General features: G+C 38.7%; 2 protein-coding genes across 3 annotated transcripts in view; one reads left to right on the forward strand and one right to left on the reverse strand.

Annotated features, from left to right (window-relative positions):
• The window catches only part of LOC140857450 (uncharacterized), a 49104-nt gene extending 28207 nt beyond the window's left edge, over window positions 1-20897 (reverse strand). The window contains exons 1-4 of one of the 2 annotated variants that reach the window (XM_073256299.1): window positions 20667-20897; window positions 16268-16492; window positions 15940-16159; window positions 8872-9320 (exon numbers count right to left, since the gene is read on the reverse strand). In XM_073256299.1, the coding sequence (XP_073112400.1) occupies window positions 9226-9320; window positions 15940-16159; window positions 16268-16492; window positions 20667-20882 (756 nt within the window). In that variant the 5' untranslated portion in view covers window positions 20883-20897 and the 3' untranslated portion in view covers window positions 8872-9225. Of the gene's footprint in view, window positions 1-8871; window positions 9321-15939; window positions 16160-16267; window positions 16493-20666 lie in introns of those variants that run through there. The other variant, XM_073256300.1, reaches the window with a different exon arrangement.
• On the forward strand, window positions 1477-5333 carry LOC105037562 (receptor-like protein EIX1). Its single transcript, XM_010913208.2, has one exon. It carries the CDS (start codon window positions 1741-1743, stop codon window positions 5200-5202), a length of 3462 nt encoding a protein of 1153 aa, XP_010911510.2. The 5' UTR covers window positions 1477-1740; the 3' UTR covers window positions 5203-5333.
• Window positions 20898-22200: the final 1303 nt, after the last annotated feature.

Genomic DNA, 22200 nt, shown 5'->3' on the forward strand with positions numbered 1-22200 from the left:
CAACCGCTATAGAAGTTCGGTCGAAGTCTGGTTCTTGTAGAAGGCTGAAAGGAGACCGCTTATTGTAGAAGCTCGGTCGAAGGTCGGTTGTCGCGGGACCTGAAGTAGGGATCCGAGGTAGGCCACCCACTGTAAGGGTTCGGAGTAGACTGCTCGCAGCAGGAGTTCGGGACGGACCACTCGTAGTGGAAGTTCGGAGTAGGCCGCTCGTGGTAGAAGTTCGGCTATCGCAGGAGCTCGGCTGGAATCCTAAAGGCGGTCGACCACTGTAAAAGCTTGGAAGGAGTCCGGTTACCGTAGAAATCTCGTTGTCGGGGAAGCTCGGATGCTAATGAAGCCCGGAAGAAGTTCGGGGGTAGTCGATTGCTGTAGAAGGTCGGCTAATCAGCGAGGCTCAGAGGGTCTTCAAGGCGGCCCGATTGGTGAACGCAGAAGCCTATCGTCTAAGCAGTCCGGACGGCCGAGGAAGCTCAGAGAGGCGTCACGCACAAGGTCGGACGTCGGAAGAGCCTCGAAGGATCAGTCCTCTGTAAACCTCGGCCGGGGGTACTTTATACCCAACAGCATCAATTCAAAATAGTTTCGAAATCTGAGCTCAAACAGATTTACATCGGATATCAACCTATAGTTGACTGTAAATTATCTTCTAAACTCACAAAATTGTACTAGTTTTTTTTTTTTGTTCACTTGCATATTGAGTAATCGAACCATTTTGAGGTTTTTCTCGTTTGCATTTTACCATCTAAAACTTTTATTTTATTTCTTAAGTTCCAGCTCTTTCGAGAAGGTTGTGACTACAGATTCTTGTCTTTTTGGTTCATCTCTTTCTTTCCTCTTCGTTCAATCTCTGTTAGTGAAAATCTATTCTATCTCTAAAGTCTGTTACATATTTTTAATTTATTTTCTGCATGCTTTAAATTATGACATGAGGTGCATGGCATGCCAAGAAGTTTTTTCTAGAGGATATGCTCTGGTGATCTCATCAGACGATTTTTATGCCCATTTTTACTCCAAGTTAGTTGAATGGTTGAGATCATATCTAAATTTTGCTTTAGAAAAACAAAGGCATCGAAGCAAATCCCAAAATAACAATTTTCTTTTAATTTTTTACTGTTTGTTTGAATAAAACGACAATTTCTCAACATAGTTCAAGAGAAGCTTTTCTGGTGCACGCGTGACAAAAAAGGGGAATGCATTGATACAAGACTTAGAATACTTTTTACTCTGAGTACTTGTCTCTGTGGAAACTTTTGCTGCTCTCCGGAGCATGGCACATGCTCCATCCTTGCCGTCTGTACCACCATTCCACACGTCATTGACTGTGGATAAAGGCTCACCAAGTCCAAGTCCGCCATCGACTTTGACTTCAAAGAATAAAACAACAACATAGAGGGCATGGAATTCCTCCATATAAATCCTTCAAGACGGTGAGAGGCCTCCATGCAACCTCTGGTGCCTATCTTTTCCATTTCAATTTTTTTTGGAATAGTATCCGGGCAATGTCTCAGGAAAGCACTGCAATTGTACAGCGTTAGTAAGAGTGCAAAATTAATGCTCCTCTGCATACTTTTCCGCGATACCTCCAACGGTTGGTGCCACATCCTCCATCCCGCCTCCCATTCCACACGGCATCAATTGTGGAAAGTTCACCAAGTTTGGGATGGGAAGAAAATTACATTGCAACCATACCTGTGAAATTTCTGCGTTATAAATCCTCACAGATACTGATCAGAGGCCTCCATGCAACCTCTCATGGTCTATCCTTTCCATTTCAATTTCTTCAAGCTGATGTCGGGACTTCCTATCATGGCTAGTGGTGGATGGGGATGCAACAAGAGATCCCTCATAATTGAGCGTGTCATGCTGATTGGGTTCCTCTTATGCATGGGGGTCATCCCATGCTGCCTCTGCCTGGACGGTGGAGGTGGCTCCAAGGTGGGGGGCAGCTGCATAGAGAGCGAAAGGAAAGCTCTCCTTGCCATCAGAGCAGATATCTATGATCCTGGTGAGTGGCTTTCTTCTTGGACGGGCCAAGACTGTTGCCAATGGAGGGGTGTCGGTTGTGACAACACCAACGGCCATGTGGTAAAGCTTGATCTCAGATATCCTTATGGTCATGGTTTTCTTGGAGCACCGGTTTATGAAACTGGAAAATTACCTCAACCAAGTAAGGTAAATCCTTCTATATCTAGCTTGATATATTTGAGGTACCTGGATTTGAGCATGAACAACTTTTCTTATGCACCCATCCCTGAATTCATTGGTTCTTTCATGCACTTGGAGCACCTTCACCTCTCCGAGGCTCATTTTGGTGGACCCATTCCTCACCAGATTGGAAACCTCTCAAGCCTACACAATCTAAGTCTTCAGGGTGTGCTCGTTTGTTTTGATGAGAGGGATTTGTACCCTGAAGTTTGTCGAACAACTCTACATGCTAATGACCTTCAGTGGCTCTCTCGAATCCCCTCTCTGCAGTACCTTGACTTGAGTGCTGTCAACCTCTCCAAGGCATCAAATTGGCTTCATGAGATCAATATGCATCCTTCTCTGTCAGTCTTGAAATTATCTTATACTGTACTTCCTGGTTTTCCTTCGACTCTGCAGCATGTAAACTTCACTTCCCTCATCATGCTCGATCTCTCTTTCAATGATTTTCAATCTGCCACCATCCCTGACTGGCTGCTTAATATTAGCAGCCTCGTTCAACTCGATCTCAGTTCTTGCAACATTCATGGGTGGTTATCAGTTGCAGTAGATATGTTGGGGAATCTCAACCGTTTGAAGTATTTGGATTTCTCTGAGAACCAAATTACTGGAGACATTTCGCAATCTTTGTGGAATAAAAAGCACATGGAGTTTTTGGATTTATCTGGAAACAATATTATCGGGCATACCAAACAAATGTTGGGAAATCTTAGCCAATTAAGGCACTTGTCATTATCTGGCAATCAAATTAGTGGCCAATTTCCAGAAAGCCTGGGAAATCTTAGCCACCTCGAGTATTTAGACTTGTCTGAAAATATAATCAGTGGAGAAATACAAAAAAGCATGGGGAACCTCCACAACTTGGAGGTATTGGATTTGACCTTTAACAACAGAATCAGCGGAGAAATACCGGAAACCATTGGGAACCTCCACAACTTGGAGGAGTTATATTTGGGAGGTAATAATATTACCGGACAAATTCCAGGAAACATGTCGAATCTATGCAACCTGCAAGATTTGGGCTTATCAGAAAACAATTTTGCAGGAGAGATCACAAGTCTTATAGAAGGATTTTCTGAATGCATTAAAAATAATAAATTGGATAAGGGAAGCATTTTGAAGAGTTTAGAATTTATGGGCATGAGTAACAATAATTTCAGTGGGACAATTCCAGAAAGTCTGGGCCAGTTATCTGGGCTTGTAGAGTTACATCTGTCCTCGAACTCTTTCACAGGATACTTGAGTGAAGTGCACTTTTCCAACCTCACAAGGTTGGATGTTTTGGATCTGTCTTACAACTCCTTGAAATTGAACCTAAGTGACGGTTGGATTCCTTCTTTCAATGCTAGGGAAATTATTATGTGTTCTTGCCATGTAGGACCTAAATTTCCTACTTGGCTTCGAACCCAGACATATCTGGATTCATTGTGCCTCTCTGAAGCTGGAATTTCGGACAAGATTCCATCATGGTTGTGGTATAAGGATATGACTTACCTCAATGTATCCCATAATTGTATGGAAGGACGAATATCAAGTTCACTGGGGAGTCGTACTTATTTTGCACTTGATCTGAGCTCCAATTGCCTTTCTGGCCCAATACCTAATGTGAATGCCGACCTCATGATTCTCTCCAACAACTCTTTTTCCGGACCCATTTCCTTGAACTTTTCTGAAAATGCTGGCCCTTCCGTACTCTCTTTATCTCACAATCATATAAATGGTAGCATCCCAGAGTCTTTTTGTAATTGGACTTCATTGAAGGTTCTTGACCTCTCCAATAATGAGTTATCCGGAAGATTTCCGGACTGCGGGATTTGTAATTTGCCTTCATTAACGATTCTTGACCTCTCCGATAATAAATTATCTGGAGGACTTCCAGATTGCTGGAGCAAGTCACAGCGAGGAATTATTGAGGTACCAAAAAGCAAAAGAGTAGAAGATACATCCAGCACGGTGGCACATACCATGAAACTCCAATCTTTACACATGAGGAACAATAGCTTATCTGGTGAATTTCCTTCCTTCTTGAGACTTTGTAAACAATTAGTTATTCTTGATCTTGGTGAAAACAGATACTCGGGCAACATACCCACATGGATTGGAGAAAGCCTTCCGTCTCTAAGGGTTCTTCGTCTAAGATCAAATTTCTTTGATGGTAATATTCCGATACAAATATCTAGCCTGTCTTTTCTTCAGGTTTTGGACTTGGCATGCAACAATTTTTCAGGAAATTTGCCATCATCTTTTGGAAATTTTACTGCCATGGTTGAGATACAAGAAGGCAGCAAACCAATGCTTTCAAATATTAGCACAGGGTCGTATTACGAAGAGAGTCTCTTGATATTTGCAAAAGGATTGGACCTTGAGTACACTAGCGTGCTTTTACTGGTTACAAGCATTGACCTATCACACAATAATCTTTCCGGGGAAATACCTAATGAAGTGACAAATCTTTCTGAATTGTATTTCTTGAACTTATCTGGAAATCATTTCACTGGAAACATCCCACAAAATATTGGTAACATGAGACAGTTGGAATCACTTGATTTATCAATGAATGATCTTTGTGGCCAAATTCCCCAAACCATGCTTGCTTTGAATTACTTAAGCAAGTTGAACTTGTCATATAACAACTTGTCAGGAAGAATTCTATCAGGATACCAATTTCTGACTTTTAATGACCCCTCCATCTACATCGGTAATCATAACCTTTGTGGACAGCCATTGCAAGATTGCCCTACTCATGAACCTCCACATCAAGAAGAGGAACAAGTAGATGAAGATGACTGCGATATGATATGGATTTATGCTAGCTCGGCATTGGGATTTATCTTGGGATTCTGGAGTTTCGTTGGTACAATAATGATCAAGAAGGATATCAGGATTTCTTATCTTCGATTCATTGACAGAACATTTGATTGGGTTTATAAAGAATTAGCAATAAAATTTGCCATGTTGAAGTTTGTCGCTGGGAAGAGCAACCACAAGCATAATTAAGTGATTTTGGATGGTGCTGTGATTGTAACTCTCTTTCTCTTTAATAATGGAATGCCCCAATCAAAACATGTAATAATCTGAACTTAAGAACTTTTTTAATAATTATCTCTTTTATCGTTTTGCTGCTTGTATATCGTTCAATTAGAACTCTATTTGGATTTCATGCATCTTACTAATCAATGGTTGTTTGCCACCAATTTGCTCATAAATGAAACAATAGTTAGAATTTATTATTTTTATTTTTTATGTCGCACCGGCAAAACAATCCCATGGCAGTAAAACACCTAATATCTCACGCAAAATATCTTACAAGAAGACAAAAATAAACACCTCAAGATTATTGGCATGACACAATAATAAAAATGGTTAAATAGACTCACTATGTGCCACTTAATTATCTATCTTAACTATTTGTGGGAAACTATATTTGCTAGTCCTCTAACATCCATCACTTCTATTTTAACTTTGTTTTCATGATGAAATACTAAAATGTAGATCTACTCCTTTTAGATGTGCATCATCAAAAAGGGGAGAATGTTGGTGATTGGTGGAAATAACATAATTTTTAGGATTAGTAGAATTTAAATTTTGATAAAATGAAAAATTAAAGAATGACTTGGGATATGAGTGTGCCAACTAGCCCGGTTGGTTAACTTTCTTATGTTGATATGGAAAATATCAACGGTTTTACGCATCCTTACTCCTATATTCGACCAAGCTTCACTAATCCTACTTCTCTAAAAAAATAAAAAATCAAAAAATAAATGACAACAAAAAAAAAAAGAAAAGGAGGCTAATTAGCATATAGTCTTAGACAAGAGAGGCATACAAACCACATCATTCTTAAGCCACATTTGGTTATTGGGAATAGAAATCAAGTATAGTTTGCTCATTTCTAGAAAATCTGCTCTCGGATAATAACCAGTTTCAATTCTAGTTTTTGGATAAACTAGGAAATCTCAAGAGAATGGAATAAACCTTATAGCATATAATCTAATATAATATTCATAACCAGTATTATTCTAATACATAAATGTTATATTAATGTTTATATTAGTAATATTATTGTTGATACAATATTATTATAAACTATTGGTAACTCTTAACCAAATAAGATAAAATTATATAATGTGGCATATGATGCATGATATATAAGATATGATATTGTATAATTTATAATTTCCACAAAAATAATAACACTATACTATTCGATGATACTTGTGCTATTAATATAGTAATTCAAATATTAGCATTATAACAAAAATTAATCTTCTATTATAATATTGATATTATTATAGTGCTCCAGAATATTGCAAATATAAATAATAGAGCATATAATATAATAATATAATTATCATATTTTAATAACTATATTCGTATATTAGTTAACTTAACTCAATTAAACCTTAATCTCAACTAGCTAGGGTTGACTAGCATATATCTTTTTTTTCTATTTCATTTTATTTAGATTTCACTTTTTGAAAGATATAGTGATACCAAGTCCTTTCCTACTACTTTATTCCATGTGACTTTTAGTTTCTCCCTAACTTATTTTTTTGTCTATCGAATCATTCTTTCTACTACATTTCTCGGTCAACATTGTATATGTTTAAACTATATAGGTCATCCTTCTTTTCATTTGACTTCAATTGGTGCTACCTAAGCTTTTCACAAATGACTTACTTAAACATATTCATATATTACAAAAACATAATAATTACTATAATATTATTGCTATGATAATATAATTATAATACAAGAACAATTCTAATAAATATAATATGTCAAGATATGCCAAGAATATTATTAATAATATATAATAAAACTATTAATTAATAATATAGTACCAATACAAAGATAGTACATAAAACTATATTATCTAGTTGGTAATATTATATACTTATATATGTTCAATAAAATGCAACGTAATTATAATAGCATAATAATAATAATAATAATAATAATATAATTATCAAATATATGATACAACATGATGTGATATGGCGGTCTTACATATAATACATTGCATAACTTTAATATATGTAATATTAGTACACAACACAAATTTATATGGTATTATAGTACCCAATAGATAATTTATTCTATGTTGTATTTTATGAAATAACTAGTATTAATAAATATAGTTCTGTGTTGCCTGGATATATATCCAACATTGTGGAAATGATACCGAAGCTCCCTTGTTATGGATTCTTTTTCATAGGAATTCAATACCGATGAGAATCAGCATTTCCCATATCAAAATGAGATGCAAAACATGGCTAACATAAAACTAATAACTCTTCCTAACCCCAATTCTTGCCAACCAAACATGGAATCAAAAGACACAGATCCCTCTATTATTGTGCCATGCGGTTTGCTTCATTCCTTTAGTTTTGAAAGCAAATTCAACCTGCTAGGAATTTATTTTGTTTGTGCCATTTTTTGTGAACATTTTGTTTGCACCTTCAAAGATTGGCTCAAGGCCTTGAACCAGTTTTATTTTTTGGCCCAAACATGTTCTGTGTGTTAGAAGAGAGTGAAGTTAATTGGCATGCCACCACATGCTCTCTCCTAGTACATATACATTAATCAGGGTACGGTCACAAAGTCATGGCCCAAAAGCAAAAACTATTGACACTAATCCCTAACAGTAAGCCCATATGGCACTCCTTTTATTAGTTAATACGGAACTATAATAATCTCTCTCAACAAAAGTCATGATGGTTGGCTCCTACTCAAGGGAGAGGGAGCAATCATGACCTAATGCCTACTGAAAGCTATCATGTTCTTCTCGACTCCGGTGTCCCTAAGTAAGCGACTAAAATGACGAATAAAAATTACAACGCACACTAAGCCAAACCATAACACCACTCGTCATAGACTCAAAAGCTAAAGCTTAAGCTATCAAGAGGATTGGTCCAGCCTAATAAACTCGCATGGCCTTTTAAAAAAAAAAAAATCAACGTGGGACTACGACAGATTGCACCCCCATTTTTCTTCCTGGCCATTGAAGAGCAAGGTTTCTACAATCATTCGCATTTGCAGACTAAGAGCCCAACATAGCGCACAGCCACATTTTTCTGGAACGCATGAGCTTAAAGTTAGTCTCCGTTGGTCTGCGCCCAACCTCCACTCTTGAGTTCTGTGGTTCAGGTCAGTTCCAAAATCCAATCTGAGCTTAGGCTTACCCGACAGCGGGATTTTTGACTTCTCTGGGACAGTTTGTAGCTACAAGAACAACTTGCGTTTGGTAACAGTTGATTTACTAAGAAGAAGAGGAAAATAGCAGTGGTATGTCATGCCTCGTTTGGGATGTGATCCAAGCAAAGACGTCAATATAGCATCTCTTGAGATCGACTGAAACATTATAATACGTTCTCCATCCTAAAACTGTCACTGTTTCTGCTGCCGCGATAAACAAAACATGGCTAATGCACAAAAATGGCATCAATTTATGTTGTCAGCTTTCAAAGCTGCAAATAGTGAAGTACTTTTCCTATCAAATGTACATGATTAAATATTGCAGTGTCTAAATAATGTTGGTCAACTTCTCATCATGCAGATGCATCACATTATGCTTACGCAACTTTAGTTTGATGTTTTTTTCTTTTCCTTTCTGTAATTTATCAGCTTCTGAAGTCCTATTGAGAACACTGCAAAAAATGTAACTTACCAAAACCCAATACCTGATGGAAACACCTGAGATACACCAGTATTCACAACAGGCCGGCATACTTCCCCACAAAACTAAGATTATCTCATGCTTCAGAGGTTTTATAGACTCAAATGTTCTAATAAATCTTGTCCACATTCTACATGCACTTTGCATTATCAATGGATGCAAAGTCTTTCTTTCGAGACTCTGCATGTCTAGCACCATTGGTTATACTTCAGAAGCACTTAGTAGGCTTCATCCTCCTCTAACAGGGTCATGTATTTGATGAGATATCTGTGGAGAAAGTGCAGCAAAGGGAGCTCTCCTGGTTCATAAAAGCCACATACAAAACATTGATTTGTCTCAGTTCAACCTTCCTCCCAGTCAATGTCATCCTCATCATCGCCAGACGCATCAGCTTCAACATTTAGATCAGCCAGTTTGTATGTTCCACCTGTATTGCCTGTTATCATTGAATACATAGTTAAAATGTTTTAGAAGATTCTAATAAGCTACAAGAATCCATTAGCATAAATAATAATATTAAAAAAATTAATAAAAATGTGTATATCTGCATCTTAAAATTCCAAGATGATATACATTTACAGGCTGACTTAGAAGATGGAAAAAAAATGATGGAATCAACAACATCTCTTTATTGGCTGATTGTTCCGATGTTTACTCTTAGATAAAGAAATCAATGCTCCTACACAATCACATAAAAAAGTATGTATTTCCAAGAAAGAACACGAAGTGCGGGGTTATTGGAGTTGAGCCAAATTCACACTCCTGACATGACTTCTGTACACTCAAGAAGGAATTTGACATCGATAGCATTCATAACATCTCAACATTTGACCATATGAGATGAGAAACATGAAAGTAAATGCTCATCATATCACGATTTGCACAATAAGAAACACAAATCCTGCAGTGAATCAAATAGTACCTAGTCTTGTTCAACAGATTTCACATTATAGTGAGAATGCCCTTTAGTGAAGCTGCTAGGGCAGGTAGAGTTAGATGAAGCAGCCACGGAGAAAGGATATGAGCAAACTAGGAAATAAAATAAAAAACTAGCTTAGAACCCCATGCAATGCATGGGATGCAATTTTTTAAATTATATTTAATATTTAATTTAAAATTTTATTATATCTTTTTGATATTTATTTAATTTGATATTTAACTTATTTATCAGTTTTGTATGTATTACTAAATCCTAATTAATCTCCATCCTCCTCTCTCAAGTCTTATCCTCACATCTTAACCATGGTTAATAAAATGGTAAGCAACCCTAGCAATAGGAGAATCCTATTCTCGACCACTCGAGTCCCTCTACTCCTCCAGACCCACCCTAGTAAGTGGGGCCTACCATAGCTTCTAAAGACGCTTCAATTAAAAGATATCATTAAGAACCCAAAATCATAGATTAAACATACCCTTGGGCCAATAAATACGCCTTCTAATGCCCACTTGTCCTTCCTCACCTATTCTAAGAGCAGCTGAAAACCACCGTTCGACGAGCTCATCATTATGTTAGAAACAAATTTTTTTACATGAAAGTGTCAAATGTAGACCTATAACGATCGTGACACCATAAATTGATGGTGTGAATGGTCAAGCAATGTCATGAACTATCGAAGTGTCCCATACAATTATTTAAAAAAAAAAAAAAAAAAACTGAAGTCTCTCTCCCTTCCTTCGCTCCTCCGCCTTCCAACTCTCCATCCGTTCAAGATTTCTCCCTCTTGTCTGTCTCTGTGACCGAGGTATGCGATCCCTCTTTCCTCCATTCCCTTCCGTCTTCCTTCACCCCCATCTCCCCTCCTCCGATCGTTGCGAATCGCCTGCCACGCTCCCAGATAATCTGCCGGAAACCCTTCCGACGGTCCTTACTGCCAGAAACCCTTCGCCTCCGCCAATGCCTCCACCGCCATTGTCATCCACCGCCGTCATCTCCGCCTCCGTCGATGCGTCCATCACCGTTATCCCAACCTCTGCGGACGCCTCCGCCGTCATTATCCCCACCTCCGTCGGTGAAAAACTGTGGATGGAGCGCATCTCCATCAACGGCCTCATCGAGCCCTCAACCACCTCCTCCCGATTTTCTCTGACGCGTTTGCTCCCGACTAACATGTGGTTTTCTCTCTTTTTCCTAATACTCCACATGTCACATGAAGGCTTCTCTGTTGAGAGGCCTCCATTTTATATTATATATATTAAATAAGGGGCAAACAGGTCGTGCTAGATGACAGCAAGCTTGACATTAACCTGACCAAGATACATTTTGAGTCTTGAATTTTGAACCCAAACCAATATCAGTCAAAACAGCTTAAGACAGGTCAATGTGTGGAGAACAGAAGAAAATAGATGATGCTTATCTCTATTTTGTTTTCTACAGTCGAAATAGCAATTGCACAACATTAGCTGATGTTGCCACAGAATCAATTACTCTGGTTATGGATTCTAGTATTTTAGTTTATAGTTTGTTTACTAAGACCTATGTTTCATGTCAGCCAACATCATAAAGTTTTATTGGGTACTAGTTTGTGGCTTTGATATATTAAGCTAGGCCCTGTTGAATGGGCAGAACAAAGGTTCCTGAAACCAACACGCACACACAACCACCACCACCAGAAAAAACCCAACTTTGTGCTTCTATCCTGCCAAATGCTGTTTTGGGCACCTCAGAGTGGAGCCATGCCCTAACACGGGACAGGTAGATGAGAGGTATAATTCTATTCCACCATTTTGGAGGAATAAACTTATATTGTACAACTAGGGAGAACAACCCCCTCCAATTTCTTTGTTGCCCTTATCCACTCTCTAAAAACACAAACAAGTCGGAAGGCAAATCATCACAAAATTCGAAGCACATTAAACACATGCACTTATCCTTTGCAATTGTCCCCCCAACCAAACAGATAAAATTCCTATCCTACGGAACAAATCCTACCCTCCAAACTTAATTGGGACAACTTTTGCAATGTCCTTTCAAAATTTATTCCGCAACAAATGCTACCAACATGTTAAATGTTCCAACAATGTGCACCAATTACAGTAATATGTATTATAACATATTTTTTTCATGCCTTGTGCATTTACACATCTGACTGTGAAATGATGAGGTAAGACATGACAACCTAGCCAACAGTATGCATACGTTGCAGAACTTATCCATATTATCCCTGCACCAGTGCATTGAAACCCAGCTAACCTGCTGCAATCAACCTAGTTAACTTGCCACCCAACAGGCATCACAGCTTGGGCTTGGTAACAAACTTGTTCAGATTATTGACGGATGGTTAAACTGCTAAAACAACCTAGGTCAAGCAACTCAACCTTGCATGGACTGATGAAACTAATAAACATATCATTACATATACATACATATACTTGTATACATATCTACATATACATATATACATATATATACACACACACGCACATATATAAATACACACACACACACACACATATATATATAGACACACACACACATATATATACACACACACACATATATATATATATAGACAAACACACACATATATAGATACATACATATATATATATACACACACATACATATATACATACATACATACATACATACATATATATATAGACACACACACACACACACATATACATATACATATATGTACATACATACATATATACATATACATATGTACATATACATATGTACATGTACATGTGTGTGTGTGTGTGTGTGTGTGTGTGTGTGTGTGTGTATCAGCATACATTGCTTCCATGATGGGAGGCCAATTCCCATTCTCTTCTCCATATCCCTTTCTAGGGGTAAAAATGGATCAAATAATATCCATTTGGATCTGTTTTCGTATCCGAAGCTATCCGAATATAGATAGAAATTTAAGCATCCAACCAGCATCGATATCAATATCCACATCTATCAAAAGAAAAACGGATATGGATGTAGATCGACAATTATCTGATCCACATATTCAAATATACGATAACCCTATTTTAATTTAATATAGCCCTCATGAACTTCTAAGGGAAATAAATGCACGACATTAACATGCTTTTAATTTGACATATTATCTACTTAGTAGTATCATAAATTCTATACTCATAAAGTTTAATTATCTGACATATATTTGTATTTATATCCATTTGCAGTATCCGATTTGTATCTATATCCATTTAAAACAAATATGATTATGAATTTTTGCATATGACTAGCATCTGTAACCATATACATATTCATCAAACACAACAAATATGACTATGGATCTACTAGTATCCGACCCATATCCAATCTGGTTTCAGCCCTATGCCTTTCTCATCTTCTCCATGCCCCTTTCATTTCTCAGATTCTAGTAGGCCAATAGGACTTCTCTCTACATAATTGGAATGGAGGAAACTTCTTCATTTCTCAGATTCTACGAGGCCGATTGGGGGGGGAGGGGGGTGCATGGGGGCCTCTACATGGTTAATGGCTTCCAACTTGAAGTAGTGGACCAAGGTGGCATGGGAAGGAAGGGTTTTGAGAATCAGAGTTTTAGGTAAGACGGATGAGATATAACAATTGGAAAAGGGTTTCGGGATCAAGGAATTTTATTTTTTTAAAAAACTTTGGTTGGTTCAACTATGGTTATCCCATGGTTGAATCAATCACTTATGAGATGGCCATAAAAGGTCAACAAGTTTAAACTAGTGCACTGAATTTTGATTCTCTAATATTTGTTTTATTTAAACAAGGATTCGTGCCTAAAACCATTAAAGCATTATGTTTTTTGTGAAATCAAAGACGCTAAGTGTAAAAATAGAATTTTCTATGAAATTATCTACAAAACTAGAATCTGACCAAACAGTACATCAATATCAAGAGAAAATATAACCAAGACCCCAATTGTTCGAATCTAATGATCTAAATCTTACAATATGGATCATGATGAACCCACGCAATTTAGATCACATTCCTGCATTAAGATATGTTAGAATTCAAAGTTCTAGGCCTATATTATCATTCATACAATCCTTTGGATCATAAGGTCCAACTTGGTCAAGAAGTCCATCTTCTACCATTCAATTGATTATGACTTCTAGAATTACCTATCCATCACTGATAACTTCCAAACAATAATGGCAAAACATTGAAGTCTGCAGTTTTAGAAGCAACAGGCAAACATCATATTGTCGTTAGAACCTCATTCTTTTACCCCTCAAAATACTTTCCCTTCAGAGAATTTACTAAACATAGTTGGAGAAATAGCATACAAAAATCTTCAGGATGGATGTTCATTCATTGAACATGAATCTACAGATTTATGATTTTAGAAACTAGAGTCCTACAGTATGGCCTTTTATTGTTTTATTTATCTACTTCACAAATGCCTCATTTTCAATTCTTCATGTTTCTTCAATATTTTTAAAAAAATTTTAGGTAATTGAAAAGAATCCTATGATCCCTAATTTTAGTCCATGTCCAATCCAATCTGTACTGTTTTATAATTTCTAACTCAATCAATCCTGACAATGCTGAGCAAGAGAACTTCCATAACAATCTTAAACAGTTAGCATGCAATACGATCCTCAAAAGGTCATAAATGATTCCTGTTGTAGCCAAACACCATTGGTTGATCTAGTGCATGAGTCATTGTGCACCACCAGTTCAGTCAAGCAAGTTGAAATCAATGTTTTTAAAACCAGACTTGACCGACCAGTCCAACAGGATGAACAAAGAATCATTTGCATGTTCGGTCTAATTTATGGGATATGCTAAAACCGGTCAACACCAAGAGAACCGAACAACTAGTCAGACCAGCCGGTTCGGTCCGATTTGAGGGTAAAGAGTCCTTTACTATAGTGGTACTTACCTCAGGTGCCTTGTCATCATCATCTCCTTCTCCGGTACCAAGAAAAAAAAAAAAAGGAGGCAGCAGAGCAGCCCCACCTACTACCGGCCATCAGACCTCTTCCTCCTCCCACAGCCTCCTCCCACAGCGACTTCTCCTTAGCAGTACCACATAGGCCACATGCTCCCTCCCAAGAAGAGCTGGGGACTCCTTTGGCCTTCTCTCCTTGCCAGCACCATCTAATCTAGGTCCCTGGAGGTATATTTCAGTTCCTCATCACCCAACAGCCCGATCAAGTCATCAAGCAAATCAACTCTGCAATGATTTCCTCCTCGGCGATAATCACCTTCACCTCCCCCACTCCCGACATCTCAATATTGATTCAAAGACCTTGGCCGCATCAATCCACGATTTGAGGCTACTTCCATTCCTCAGTACGAAAATGAGTGCGGAAACCAATCCATTGAGATCTGAAATCAGGGCGGAGATCGCAATCTACTTGTCACCCTCTTTGAGAATATTGGAGGTTAAGATCAAGGCAAGAACCATAACTGCAGCCTTTGACATCTCCAATTTGGCCTCCTCATCATCATTCTTCCTTCCTTCCCGGATCCGGCGATATTGGACACCAGAAAAAGCTCAATATCCTCACCTCCAATGCCTTTTGTAACCTCCCTTCCTTCCCAATTTTCCTTATCTGCTTCCTTCCTTTTTCCAACAATCTATCTAATCTCTATTTTGTTGTTTCAATACCTTCTACTTCTATGAATATAGAAGTATTGAGTTAAAAGAGCAGGAGGTGGAAAATTAGAGAGGGGATTTTGAAGGGAAAGGAGAGGACGGGGGTAAGGGGGTTTTGGAGGAGCATACAGTGGAGATGCCACGAAGGATGGTAGGGGTGAGGTCAAAAGCAACGGCGGACTGCCCCAAGAAGGCAAGGAATTTTTCTTTTTTTTCCCTTTTTTCTATTTTTAGAATTTTTTGAAAAAAAAAAATATAATTATAATATCATAATGATGTCTTGCAGACATCACTGGGCGAACCAGGCCGACAGGTCAACCCAGGAGCTGGACAGTTTGCTGGTTCACTGTTTGGTCCAATTTTAGAAACATCAGTTGAGATATCTAATATAAGCAGGTACAAGCATAGACAATAAATCTGTTAATACAAATTCATGCAATCATCAAAATTTTGGTAGAGCAAGAAAAATTCCAAAGAGATTGAAGTAGAACGAACCAGCAGGTGGAACCTCTTCCCATTCAACATCATCATTTTCGTCCTCCTCCCGCTTTGATTTCGTACCGACTCGACGCTCGGCATGGGCTTCAGGGACACCATTTGAAAAGTCAGATGTTGATGCCCTGCTTGTTTCAGATTCTTGTTGCATTTTCTTCAATGCTTCTTGTTCTTTCTGCCTTTTTACCAAAGCCTCATAGTAGGCCTTGAGATACTCATCCTACAAATATTATCAAACTCTCAATGAGCAGCAACATTCAACCATAGAAAAAACAATTTCAAGAATATGATTTGCAATAGCTAAGAAAATTCAAGCTTCTCTACTGGCCTGTATACTCTTTTCATCTTCTTTCACGTCTTTTGATTTCTTGTCATCAATGGGAGCTGAACTTTCATCCATTTTTGATGTTGGCTTGACCTCTCCACGTTGTTCTTTTGTAAGATTCATCCCTTGTTTAATCATCCAAGGAGGCAAAACCTTCATGGATGTAGCTTTAGTATCAGATTCAGTGTCCTCTTCCTTTACTTCAACACCAGAAAGAGCAACCTCCACCTGCAAAAAAGCCACAAATATTCATCGAATGGATACAGGGAAAGATATGACATAAACATGAAGACTCGAGAGCTGCCAATGCCAAGAAAAAAAATTGATCTATTATCCATTCTAACTCAGACATTAGGTTTTGATGCAAATTGGTGTAAGCTTAAATTAATAGATATGAGGTCAGAAATTTGCTCAACAGGAGTTGCAGCTCGACTCATGAGATACCTAAAGGATATCTCATGTGCACTCATAATTAGCTTTTGTTAATATGATAATAGCATATGTTGCAGAAAAGGATTACGCAAGAAGTAAAATAGTAGCAGAAAGGTCAAACAAAATTAGTATATGTAGAATATAATGTATATGTGAAATAATAGGGAATCCCAAGGAATGAAGAAATCATTAAGCAATTAACTAACAAGCATAACCCTCCACTGGCCACCCTGCATCTGCACTTTTGATAATTGATAGTATATGTTTAAGTGCAGGGGATCACAGTAATGAGATGGTTTTTTCTGTTTTAAGCAGTATATGCAAGAGACAAAATTAGACAACTGTAAAACTAAAATAAAAAATATGGTTGTGCACATGATGAGTTGAGCAAGTTTTGATGTTCATTGTGGTCTCATCTAGGGGTAGAAACAAGCTGAACATGAGCCAAGCCAGGCTTAACTCTACCTCAGCATGTTTTATAATCAAGACAAGCTCAAGCAAGCTCATTTAAATTCAAGCTAGGGTCGCGCTGTTCATGAATAGCTTGTCTAAGAAATCTAGTGAGGGTTTAAAATCATTTGAAGAAAATAATTATTTATATGGATTATAATAATTTAAATAATATAATATCCTAATATATATTAATATCTTGAGCTAATTCAGGCCAAGTTCAACTGAGATAAGCCTAGCCTAGCTTGGCTCATTTCATAACTGATCAAGACAAACTAGAGCTAACTTGTGAACAGCTTGCTCGTTTGCCAGCCCTGGTCTCACCAGCATGACTTAAATTTAAGTCACATTGAAGAGCATGCATCAATATGTGTTCAGCTAGTATCAAGCAATGTCCCTCCATTTCATAATATAACTCACTACGTCATAATACACTAAGTATCAATCAGGTCCCCAATTTTTCCCTAATTTTTTTCCTCAAATTTATGCTTTGTATGATTTGCTCCAGCTAGTGAAGTCCTCCTGATGTGGCTTATCAATTAGAATGGTAAAAAGATGCAGAAGTATATTTTATCAGTAATATTTCATCAAAGTGGAAATAGCACATACAAGAGAATGTAGGGATGGCAAAATTGATCCGACCCGATGGGTATACATCCTACCCGAACCCAGGCAAACCCGAAAAATAGGGTTTGACTGGATTTGGGTTCAGATTTGGGTAAAACCCGAAAACTATAGTACGGATATGGATAGAGTATGGGTAGTGCTATTTTCTATCCGAATTCGAACCCGAACCCGACCCGAACCTATGGATATGGGTAATACCCGAACCCATATCCGAATATATATATATATATATACACACACACACACACATATACACACACATATATATGATCTCTCTCTCTTTCTCTCTCTCTCTATATATATATATAATTATATATATGTATGTATGTATATGATGCATGCATATATGTATGCATGTATGTGTGTGTGTGTGTTAGAAGTGTGTATGTGCATATGTATGTATGTGTATATATATAATTGGTAATTCTATTTTTGATTGATAATATGCATAAAATTATTTTACTTTTTTTTTGGATATAGAATGGACGGGTATGAGTTGAGTATGGGGCGGGTATGGGTTGGGTATGGGGAAATGGGTTACCCACGGGTATCCCCTAATCCGTTGGGTATGAGGATGGGTATCTCTTTCCTTATCCGATTGGGTATCGGGTAAGGTTTGGGTATAGGGTATTAAGTTCGGGTTTGGGAATGGGTAGTATACTACCCGACCCAAACCCTATCCATTGCCATCCCTAGGAGAATATACTGCATATGATGTATATGCACGAACTGAACATGTACCTTAAAGGTTAAAAAGAGTTAAATCCTTAAATTCTAGAATCAAAAAGAAAGATGGTATTTGTATAAATCGTTAATTTAACATCCATATTCATGCATAAACTTCAAGCTTCTCAATTTTAAATGCTTCCTGTTCCATCTCCAGCAATCATACACACGCACGCAAGCACGCACGCACGCATTTGGGGCTTCTTTAATTTAAAATATTATAAACTTCTTTATAGGCTCTTTAAAAGATTGCTCTGCACAAGCACCCATTTCCTCCTGGAAAGCACCCATGCAAATTAACCAATCTGAGAGACAAATTGCATTTTACCTAACATTAAAAACAAAAAAGAAAAATAAATAGAATCTAATTTTTGGATAGAAAAGGGGAAGAAAAGGTTTACATGGGTTATTCCCTAATTTCATGATGAGATATAAAGTTTATCTGGCATGATTTTTAGAATCCAGTGAGCACTTCTTCACAAGTTTACTTCTCAAGCTTAAGAACAAGCTTTCAACATATCTGTCTAGTGAAACAATGGGAGAAAACGAGAAAAAGAAAAAAATTGTTTGAAGCCTTTAGACGTATTTCCAGTCAGTGCGGCCCATGCCAGTTACATGACTTAATGTAGTAGACCAATATCGCCAATATCAACCAGCTAGGTCAATACCTCGGCACACAACTCATGCCCTGTTTTGGTCAAGTGTTGGCACGGTAAGTTCCACACAACATGTACGAGCCAGCAAAACCATTATTCTCTGAGTTTATGCAGTCACCATGTATAGACTTTTTAATGCATGTGAATGCATAGCATGCTGAAATGCAGCCTTGGTGCGAGTCCTAAATGTACATCTACATGTATAAGAACAATCATGTCAACCCAATTCTTGCTTCTTGATATTCATGTACATAACGAAAAATGTTACATACTGGGCATAAAATAATCATGACAAACTTTTGTATATTTAAGTCAGTATATGTGAAGGAACAGCTTTCTGAAACTCTATATTAAAGTCCATAAACTAATTCAGCGTAATCATATGGAGTGAGGTCTAGGTGATGCATGCCTTACTATTCCAATATCATAGACTGTTAGGATTTGACACCTTGAGATTCAGCCCACATTGAGCCCACAGCGAGGTTCGCGGCGAAAAACGGAGTCCAACGAGACCAAGATCACCTGAAACGGAGCTCGGATGGAGGAGATACAAGCGTTCGAAGATGGCACGAAAACCGAGGCGGCGGAGGACCGCCGGCGACCGGCGGCGGACGACAGCGGCGCGGCCGCAGGCGGCGGCGCGCGGGACGCGCGACCCGGGCCCGCGTGGGACGCGCGACCCAGGCCCGCACGGGGGGCGCCTGCGGCCCAGGCCGGGCGCGCGGCCAAGCGCGCGCGGGCCGGCCCAGGCCAGCAGACCTGCTGGCCCTTGCCCCGGTCCACCGTGGACCGGGTGGTCCACGGCCCGGCCTGTGGACCGCGTGGGTGTTTCCCACGCATTTCTCGCGGTCCACGATACTATTCCGTGGACCGGAGCGCGATCTAAGGGCTGAGGAGGCTCCCGGTCTTGATCCGACGGTCCGGGAGTTTCTTGGCTTTGTTAAGGAGTCCTAATCCCTCTCTAATCATGGTTTTAAGTCTGTTTATGCCTTTAAAAGGCCTGAGACACAGCAGAGAAGGATGGGCGCTCGGTTTTCTCGCAACCGTACGAACCAGAGGAGAGAGAGAGGTGTGAGGCGCTGTGAGAGAAGGAGCAGGAGGCTCCTGGACAGCGGTCGCCAGGCTCTTCAGGGGTTCAGGGGGGTCTCCAAGAGAGAGAGAGCTTTTGTGAGGGAAACTTCATGTGAGAGAGAATTGGGTGTACAAGAGTTGAAGGTGAGGTCTCCTCTTGTAAAATTTCTTTTTTTTCATAGAGAAGTTTGCATGCCCCGTGGAGGCGAGCCCTTTTGTGGCTGATCCACGTATTTTGATTGTTTTTCCTTTTATTTTGTTTCTTCTTTCTTCCTGCTGCATCGCGTGGTACTGAAAGGGTCTTGAGAGGTGGTGTCCTGGCCAGACATCCATCCAACATAGACTCCAATAAACTCATGCCACCAAAACAGTGACACTAAAAAAACATATTTGTTTGGTCAACAAATTATTGAGTATTTGAAAAGCAGATAAAAGCATACTCTTGTCTCGCCAAGAAATGGCATTGGGGTTCCACCATATCCTTGTCCTTGTGATGATTTTGTGGAATCAATTGCACTAGAATCACCACTTGCACGAGCAGCTGCATTTGCTCGAGCTTCCCATGCTTGGAGACTTCCAAATTCAGGTACAGGTAAATCCTTTACTCTTGCCAGCTGCAATGTCAATGGCTTCAGCTGCTCCTGCAATTCATGCATATTTTATAAGCACACAGTATAAGGCAATAACAACAGAATAACATGAGACTTCTGCCATGATCATATGAGCCTTCTAAATCTCAAGCTCACTGGCAAATTCCTATACAAAGGGAAAGCCACCACCTCATTCCCCAAAAACTCTTGGTTCAGTTATCAAAAAAATGGAGACCTCAGCAGTTTGACATCTCTTCAAATGTAGACAGAAAACATCAAAAAGGTCAACTGAACAATATATTTCCATTCATATTGCATATGCATATGAAAAACAAAAACACTCCATAGATTACCAGAAATCAAGCACAGCTAAAATTGACAGCTCCATTATCATTATTTTGTACAACATCACAAAGAAAAGGCTATAGTCACCATACCTAACATTTACCATGACAAATTTGTGGTGCCTAGGTGAAGGTAACATCATTTCGGCACTCAATATCAAAATGAGTTCCCTCTATACTATCAGGAATCCAATAACCAACTTCACCAATTGAAATATTTTAAACAGGTGAGGTTTTGATTAGTAACCTGTATTTTCACAATACAGTCATCCCTGAAATTCTTTGCAAACTATTAGCATGTAGTCTGTTAAGTGGTTGATCTGATTGATATATGCATCATCAGAACTTTGGCCTGGCCCATATACTTGGCTCAAGATTGTTGTCAACTATCCATATCATGGCTGGTTATCCACTGAGGTATGATAATATAGTGTACGCTCCCGACTGGCTGCTTTACCTTTTAATGATCCAAGCAAAGTGGCATAGCTGAGTAGGTCTAGTTTTCATCTCTCTCTCTCTCTCTCTCTCTCTCTCTATCTATCTATCTATCTATCTATCTATCTCTGTGTGTGTGTGCACGCGCATGCATCCGCCTTCGTGTTCCAATGGGACATTTATATCTTTCCAAGCTAATATGCTAATACTGTGAGTGGTAGCTACCAGCTAATCAGTGTTTGAAGGTATTATAATCAAAGTATGCACTTGCCAGTGTCCCAAGATATCATAATTAGGGAATCCATGAAGCCATTTGGGTGAGTAATTCTAGTGAACATGCAAATGAAGCAAAATCATATAGTACACACTTCATAAAGAGATAGGAATTGACTCAAAAAAATCCACATGGCAAAGAAAGAAAATGACATTCTACTACTGCCGGCCCTAGTTGTCCAATTATTCAGAGTCCTATGGGGACTTCTCCTGTGTCTTCTGTTATGGTGACTTCTCCTTTGCTAGAAGTAGTGGTAAGTACGGGAGACGATACTCATATAGGGAACGATGACTGGGTAGTCGGTGGAATAAATTCTGATAGTCTAGGCTTT

Source organism: Elaeis guineensis, chromosome 4 (assembly GCF_000442705.2).
Source record: "Elaeis guineensis isolate ETL-2024a chromosome 4, EG11, whole genome shotgun sequence".
Taxonomy (NCBI): Eukaryota; Viridiplantae; Streptophyta; class Magnoliopsida; order Arecales; family Arecaceae; genus Elaeis; species Elaeis guineensis.

Excerpts from the sequence above, each read along its gene's own strand:
- LOC105037562 (XM_010913208.2), top strand. The coding sequence starts at position 1,741 with ATGCAACCTCTCATGGTCTATCCTTTCCATTTCAATTTCTTCAAGCTG.